At 31.3% G+C, this 8,307-nt stretch overlaps 1 protein-coding gene across 2 annotated transcripts; it reads left to right on the top strand.

Moving 5' to 3' along the window:
- The first annotated feature begins 434 nt into the window (after nt 1-434).
- On the top strand, nt 435-4,229 carry LOC134267044 (uncharacterized). 2 transcript variants are annotated; one of them, XM_062749272.1, is made up of 2 exons: nt 435-1,140; nt 3,438-4,229. In XM_062749272.1, the coding sequence occupies exon 2, from the start codon at nt 3,568-3,570 to the stop codon at nt 4,099-4,101; it is 534 nt and encodes a 177-aa protein (XP_062605256.1). In that variant the 5' UTR covers nt 435-1,140; nt 3,438-3,567; the 3' UTR covers nt 4,102-4,229. The 2 variants fall into 2 exon arrangements, with proteins under 2 accessions (XP_062605256.1, XP_062605261.1); XM_062749277.1 differs by lacking the exon at nt 435-1,140 and adding an exon at nt 2,922-3,004.
- The last annotated feature ends 4,078 nt before the right edge of the window (nt 4,230-8,307 follow it).

The following is an 8,307-nucleotide window of genomic DNA, read 5'->3' as shown; positions in this document are numbered from 1 at the left end:
GATAACACGACTGCGACAGGAACAGCAGACATGCAGTCTGGATAGTATCGATAAGCTTCTGTTGGAGTCAGATCCAGACAAAACTCTGACAAACTCATCACTTACAACAGGTATAGAAAATACTGTTATGAAATATTAAGAGTACATAACATGTATTTATGCTCACAGTAATATATTATTGAAATACTAAACAATTTGGCCTGACTGAGTGTTAAAAGTTATTTACAATAGAAATATCCTAGGAGCTCCAAAAACACCACTCACCCCGCCATTCGTCAACCGGAAGTCCTCCTATTTTTTTTTTTTGGTTTGCCACACTTTATGGGTTTTCCACTGCAATATATGTATAATACCATTATATTCGTATGGGAGGTTCATAGTACTCACAGTACTATCATGTTGTAAATTTTGCATTTACCTCTCCTCAAGTAAATTCAAAACCTTTTTAGTCAAGAAATCTGTTTTATAAAGTAATCATAAAATCTAAATTATAATTCTATTTCATTTCTTTTTTATTTAAATTTTTATTTTAAATTTATAAATCATTTCAAATACAGTAAATATTTCTAAGGAAATTTAGATTGTACTTTTAACATGTTTTAGATGAACATTCCTTTGTAAGAAAACTTTCTATAAAGCAAATTTACTCTAAGTCAATAGATCAGGAAATTGTTAATTTCTCTAAGTCTTCGGCATGTAGTTTCTTTTGTTACCACATGTGGTCATCTAAGGTTGGTTATAAAACATTTATCACTTCCCGGTTAAAAATTTATTGTAACAAAGGATGACGCTAATACGATTGCGACATGAAACTTGTTTTACTCTTTCATCTATTTTACTCAATTTTGCAATGTTTGTTTGGCAGATTTATAGTGTTAAAATTCAATCACTGCCAATATAGCCGTAAGTTAAAATTGTCAGGTTTTTTGGTATCAAAGAATATGTCTCTCAGGTAAAATCGTAAATTACTCAACCGTAAGGTAATTGTCCATGCACTCGATTCTGCTTTTTGATTGGTTACCTGTGTGGTCAGTCGGAATTGATAATAGCGCTCGCACCCGTTTTGGTCATTCTATTGCGAGTCGCCAAATACAAGTATCGACAACTTTTAATTCCGACTTTGTCATTTTTATTACGCACGTATGTTACAAATTTTTCTAAGTTTTAGTTTATTATTTTAATCGGTTATTAAGAAAATGTAAAGACTTAAATTTATAGCAAAGCTTGATTTTTGTTCAATTTTTAAATGTATATTTTTATTATTTAATTAACTTTTTTCGTCAAAGTTAATAAGTTGAGTATGTTGGTTGATAACCTAAAATGTAAATGAGTTTCTTTTTTATTATTATGTATGTTTTTGACTTTTAATTCCTAACACTGATCTTTGTACATTTATCAATTTGAATCTTTGCGCTGAGCGTCTAAAGGATGACTGTACTTAAGGAAACTTAAAAATTGCGACATAATAAATTTTAAAGATGGACATTTTTCTTTTAATGGTAGAAATGGTAAATGTCTTAACTGCAACTTTGTGTAATTACGTTAATTAATAGTTCGTATTAACGAAGTTCGAAGTCGTTTTTATAGTGAGGGGTCATCGCATATTCTGGAATCTCTATAGGATAATGAGTACGCCCACCTTTTTACAGGCTGAATGCATAGTCAGCGCATGTTTGTCTATTGTTCTCCTTTTTATGGTAGTTGTATATTTATATACATTACCTCATATCAAAAGGAGATCAATAGACAAACATGCGCTCATGGTTAAAAAGAGAAAAAACTGTTTCTCTTGTGTTCACTTTCTCTATAGTAAACAGGTCATTTTGACCACGTTGTTACCTGTTGAATATTATAATTATCCACGTGATTTCTATACCCAGGTAACTCTGTGAATACTAATATTCCATCACGTGACGTGTAAGGAAACACGCATTCTGCTGGGCGATAGTGATTGTCCATATCTGTTTCAATCCATTCCCATCGAACACGGGCTGTTCTTTCTTCTCTAAGATATCTATAAGAATATTCTTACATTTATCTAAAAATCATTTCATTTTACTATCTTTATATATTTTTGAGTGCATTATATGTCTCTACATGTTCATAGTCTTCATGAAGATAGAGATTCGTTTATATGTTTTGAACCATTGTTTAATATGAACATCTAAAGTAAGATCCAATAAATAAAATCGAAATTCCCCAGCACGCTCATTAATAGGGAAAAGTAATTATGAAAGAAACTATTTTTTTTTTTTAAAAAGTAAGTGTGATGTTTTTCTTTCTTTTTTGTCAAAGGGAAAAATAAAGTAAGTCTTACTGCTGTTAGCGGGTCTCGATCCTGGACCTGAATATCATTGATTCTGTGCATTACCGACTGAGCTAGTCGGCACTTATATTCGAACACGCAAATTGTTGACATCAGCCATTGCTTTTGATTATCAATGAGAATGACTACTTCTACCGGGCGATGTTATTTTTTATTAGTTATATACTTTATTTGAAAACTTAAAAGATAAAAGTGACAAACATATGACGAGAGAGAGGGAGAGAGAGAATACACTGAATATAAATACAGTTACTGTTCTAAATTTAGACCACTCATAACAATATTAGCTCCACCTCTTATGCATATTTATAAATCTTATCTTCATTCAAGGGCAGTTAAATCTAATTTCCCGATATTTGAAGAGAGGTGGGGTAAGGAAACAACGAATTATTTTATTGCAGCGCAGTTTATAACCTTAATGACATTGCATTTCATTTGGAAATAGACCAAACTCTATAACAAATGACTTCCGAGAAAAAATAAAAACAAAAATAAATGTGAAAACAGAGATTGAAAAAGACCCAAAAACCGGCGTTAAGTGCAGTCATCCTTTAGTTTTGAACTCTTCAGTACTGTAAGACACAAAAAGTAAACGGCTATTTTCACATTCGGCACATTTTACCTTTGAGTTAAATGTTGAAAAAGATGGAATTTATTTGCAGTAAATTAATTATCAAGGTAATTGTTGTATTTTATGAATTCTGGCTTAAATTTCTGTTTGTGTAACTAAGCATTGATCAGTTAGGAAACCTTTGTTATCTAATATCGCATAATTTGTTAACAGGTTTAAGGTATATTTTTAGATTTATATAGATAGGTCTTTATAGTAACTGGTACTCGATAAAATGTTTCCAAAGTTTAATTATGACATTCTTTATGAAAACTAAACAATTTATTTTGTTAATTTTAACTTGTAATTGTTCTTATTTTTGAGACACAAAAACTTGACTGTTAATTCATTGTATAATGATTTTGTCTCATATTAAGATTGTCATATATTGTTATAAATGCTTTGATTTATAACTTGTTATTAAATATACATTCTATTGCGAGTCGCCAAATACAAGTATCGACAACTTTTAATTCCGACTTTGTCATTTTTATTACGCAGTGCATCAAGACTTGTGTCCCCTGCACACAACAGCTTATTCCCCATCAAGTACAAAACATCTCGATTCCCCAGATCAAACTCAAAGATACCATTGGTGGAAAATCCTTTCGATCTATTCGGACCTTTCACGATGAAACCTAACAATCAAAACACTGGAGTACAAACCAGGGCCCAGTCAGAGCAGGAAGCCAGTGGAGGACAAGATGAAGCTCCCCCTAGGACCACTACATCAAGATCGTCCACAACGACGACCACTACCAACTCAACAGAGAGGCCGGCTGGCTTCATCTCACTGCCGCTTCCAACAATTTCGACAGTGAGAACAACACCAAACATTACCACGACCAACCCGCCCAGAGTCACCGTGCACCTCACGCCATATGACAGGGCATCGTCAGCAGTTCAGTGGTGGCTGAACTTTATGTCCTATGTCAGCGTATACCAAATGACAGACAGCCAAGCATTGAACATCATTCCGTTCAACATCACCGAGCCTGTCAAACACTGGTTTTACCAACTGGCCCAAGCATCGAAGTCGTCCTTGTCAGCCTTTAAACATGCTTTCTTTGATAGGTATAGAAAAACTGATGAGGACCTAGACCTAGACGATATCAAACAAGGCGCAAATGAAAAACTTGACTCCTACCTATTCCGGCTACAATAAGCTGCGGCAGACCTCACCATTCCAGAGCCGGATCTCGTCAAAAAAGCCATCAAGGGACTAAACCAATCCATTCGAGGCCATGTATATATGCGAAAACCAAAAACAATGAAGGAACTGAGGACAGAGGCAAAACTATCATGTTGTAAATTTTGCATATACCTCCCCCTAGTAAATTCAAAATTTACAACATCATAGTACCTCAAGTTCTTACCTGTTTAAACAAATTGAAAAAATTCTGCAGGCCCAATGGAGAGGCTGCAGTATAGTGCTACACCTGCAGCTTCTGGCAATGTTTATACAGGAGGATAATACCTCTGAGTCTGACATCTTCATTCGATAAATTGAAGCTTGTATCCATATCTGAAATATCTGATTATATACATAGTTTTAAAATAGATTATTCCAGTGAAAACAAAGATAAAGAGGATGACTGTAAAGTAAGCATTAAAATGTCATATTAAAGAAACATTTATTGTGAATTAAGAAATATTTTTTTAATGTAATGAAGACCATCAATTAAGGAAGGTCCGTATTTTCAGAATTTTCTGTCAAACTCTTTATTTTTTGATTTTAATATCTTGAATAAGTCATTATCTAACCAAAACACCCATAAAAAACATATCTTTGCAGGTTAATGTTCATGCAACCTGTCTCGGAGTATATACCTCTAAAAATGCAACAGCAAAAATTCAACGTATAGAAGTGTAACATCATATTTTATTAAGCTATGTACCAAATCACATCCAATTATTGTTAAAACTTAAGAAAATCATAAATATTCATTTGTCAAGAAAATATTTGAAATTTCTATTTGAAAACACTAAAAAATTTATGTTGATTCTGTCAAAATCTCTCAGAGAAAAAGCTCAAAATATCTTTATTTTAAATATTTCTCAAAATCTTATATGTTTATATGCTATTTTTTCTTCACAATTATTTAGAATTATATCTTAGGTTGGCAAAAAAACATACTTTATTATGGTTGACCAGAAAATTTTTCCAAAACAGCCTTTTGAACACCTATACCCCTATTTTTGGAATATCTATTTTTTCAATCGTTCTTCGCAAAACGTATTAAAAAGTAAATTTAAAAAGATGATATATAGGCTTAAAATTAAAGATAAATAGATCTCAAGTTAGTTTGTTTAAAAAAATTGAAAAGCTTTAGGTCCATAAAGGCAATTAAGAATTCTCTGTCTGTGTATGTACTAAATTACATATAGATCCTATGAACAGAGTGCAAAGTGGTTATTCCTATAAATAATGTATATTAAATGCTTTCTGTGCACAATGACACTATAACAAACAAATATATACTTGTTAAATTATTTTTAATCATCCAAAAAGATTTTTTTTCAATAGATAAGGATAATCAAAATTTTATATTGGTGTGTAAAATTAAAACCGGATCCGTAAAAGTGTGGACCTGCCTTAAGAAATATTAAATAAGATTAGAATGAAGAAGTATGGGATATCACTTATTTAAAAAAAATATTTAAAAATTATTTGATATACCATTATATATATATATTTTTTTTTCGAACACAGAGGACATAAAAATTGTGTTTTATTCAAGTTATTGTTATTTATAATTTATTTTCAGTATTTAATCAATAGAGCCCTACCCTAAGACAGACCCCTGACCCTGGGTCATAAAATTCACAATTTTAAAAGAGACACTCTTACTTATCATAAAGGTGTACTTTGTTATTTTAAATAACATACAGAAACAGAGTAGAAGATTTTTCAAAGAATAAATTCATTTTTACTATATACTAACTAATAGAGCGCCGTCCTAACAGCGGCATTGATTCCTCTACAAAAATCGTGAAATTCATGCCCCCGGGGTCAGGATTTGAAAAAAAAAGACTTCGTACAATGGTGTCATACTTCATTTCTACACCATATTGCGGTGTATCTGCTGCTTTTATTAGTTTCAAGCATTTGCTTTCTTTTTATTTAGGAGCCTGTTCTCCCTCTTAAATGTTGAAACTATTACTTTTCCCACTACTATTTCTTGCAAAAAAAAAACAGAGTCTTTCCTGAAGCAGCATACCGAGAATTGATCGTGCTCAGTTCCGGCTTCTCCAAAACATAAGCCTTTTTATTCTGAAAATAAAGTTAAATATTGAGTAAAAACTTACATTATACATGAATGTAAACAAAAACGTTAATGAGCGAAGAACAAAACATAAGTGTAATATTCTTAATCATCATCTCCCTTAAGCTACTCTGAACCCTTGGTTTTTGATCAAAAAGCTATTTTAAAGAATTTGTGCCCCCCCCCCCCCCCCATTTAAGGAAAAAGAAGAGTTTGAATGGATCTAGGATTGGACTAAAAGAGACACTTTAAGGTAAGGTGGGACCACACAGATATTTCAAAAGCTTCGTAATATATCGCATTGAAGTAAAAACACACAGATACCTTGACCTTTGACGTTAATATAAATTGGGGTCTTCTGTAGTCCATAGTAATTTGTGGTATGAATTGTCTTGCAAAAGCTCAAAGTCCTAAAACAGACAGAATTGTGGATTGGTGACCTTGAACTTTGACCTTTAATTTGTATCATAATAGGTAGATTCCTTTTTAGTGAGTTAATATTTTTTAAAACAGACAGATAAACAGAACTTATTTAATAATCCCCACACTTACCAATTCATTACCGAAACAAACCTGCTTGGAGTTTGGGACTAGCACTTGATGAGAGTTCCCTTTCAAAATTACTGGCATTTTAGCCGATATCTTTTGGAATCGGCATAATCATGTTATTCGCTTCGCGAATGGAATAAATTTGACGTTGTACACGTTAACGTCATTTTTTGTCTAAGAGGGATTTTATTGATGTTTTCAAGTTTATTTTATTATTTACGAATATTTAGTAGTTTAACTTCAATTCAGGAAATAAAATAACACGAGAGAGAGAGAGAGAGAGATGGGTCCAATGCTGGATTCATAAAGATTCGTTTATATATATGAAGATTGGGAAGCGAATCAAATAACATGAGTATATATATATATACAGTGACAACATTTTAAAATTCTATGAAAGGGGAGATTTTCAAACGAAAATGGTTCTTTTAAAACATATAAATTATAAAGAACGTTTAGCGAATCAAATAACATGAGTATATATATACTGACGCAACATTCTTAAAAGCCTCTGAAAGGAGAGATTTTCCCCGGAAAAGGGTTTCTTTGGGGGACATTCAGATAAAAAATGGGGCTTGGTTTTTTGGGGGGGATCATTCTTAAAATGATTATTTTGCAAATGATTAAAGCAAATTATAGGAAGCGAATCAAATAACATGAGTATATACCGACGCAATTTCTCTCTTTCAATGCTTTAATACCATAAATAGAAAAGATATGTATATTAATTAATTTAAAAACATGCTATTTATTCCGTATTAGCAGCAGGCAATTAATGAAGTACAATAAAATAAATTTTGCTTTTCATTCCGTAAAATAGTATATCTTAGATTATATCATTTACGGAATAAACGCAATTCTTAAATCTTTGCTTTTTATTCCGTAAAATAGTACAACTTAAATCATATCATTAACGAAATAAACAATTTTTTTTAAATTTTGCTTTTTATTCCGTGAAGTTGTATATCTTAAATGATATCATTTACGGAATAAACGGAATTAAAATTTTGCTTTTTATTCCGTAAAGTTGTATATATTAAATCATCTCATTTACGGAATAAACGCAATTCTTAAAATTATCATTTTTTTAAATGATTAAGGCACATTTATTTATTCCGTTTATTTTAGTTTCAGTTTATTAATTTATATATATGCTATTTACGGAATAAACGCAAATCTTATACTTATAAAAATTATCCTGCAATTATTCAAACCTTATATATAAATCATTTGCAATTAACTTATTTCGTTTTGCTATAAAATGTGATCAAATATTGGCAAACACTGTTTGTAAACGGAATACTTTTGTTCCATAGAATGTTTCTGAATTTTAAATATTGATACAGAATAAACATCAAATTCATTGAATTGCAAATAGTTTGGCTACTTTATTACATGAAAATATGTGGCTTTGTTAAAACAATATATTTATACGGCTCAAATGTTTAATTCCGGTAAATGCTGAGCTTTCCTGTTTTTAGTATTTACGCAAAACCATTATAACTTAATAGCCTTGATATGATTGGTTGTCTAAAGATTAAATAGCCAATGAAAAG

The sequence above is a fragment of the Saccostrea cucullata genome, unplaced genomic scaffold, assembly GCF_032062105.1.
Source record: "Saccostrea cucullata isolate Sc308-1 unplaced genomic scaffold, CSIRO_AGI_Scuc_v1 ctg1698, whole genome shotgun sequence".
Lineage (NCBI taxonomy): Eukaryota > Metazoa > Mollusca > Bivalvia > Ostreida > Ostreidae > Saccostrea > Saccostrea cuccullata.
This window is presented reverse-complemented; position numbering and strand designations above follow the sequence as displayed.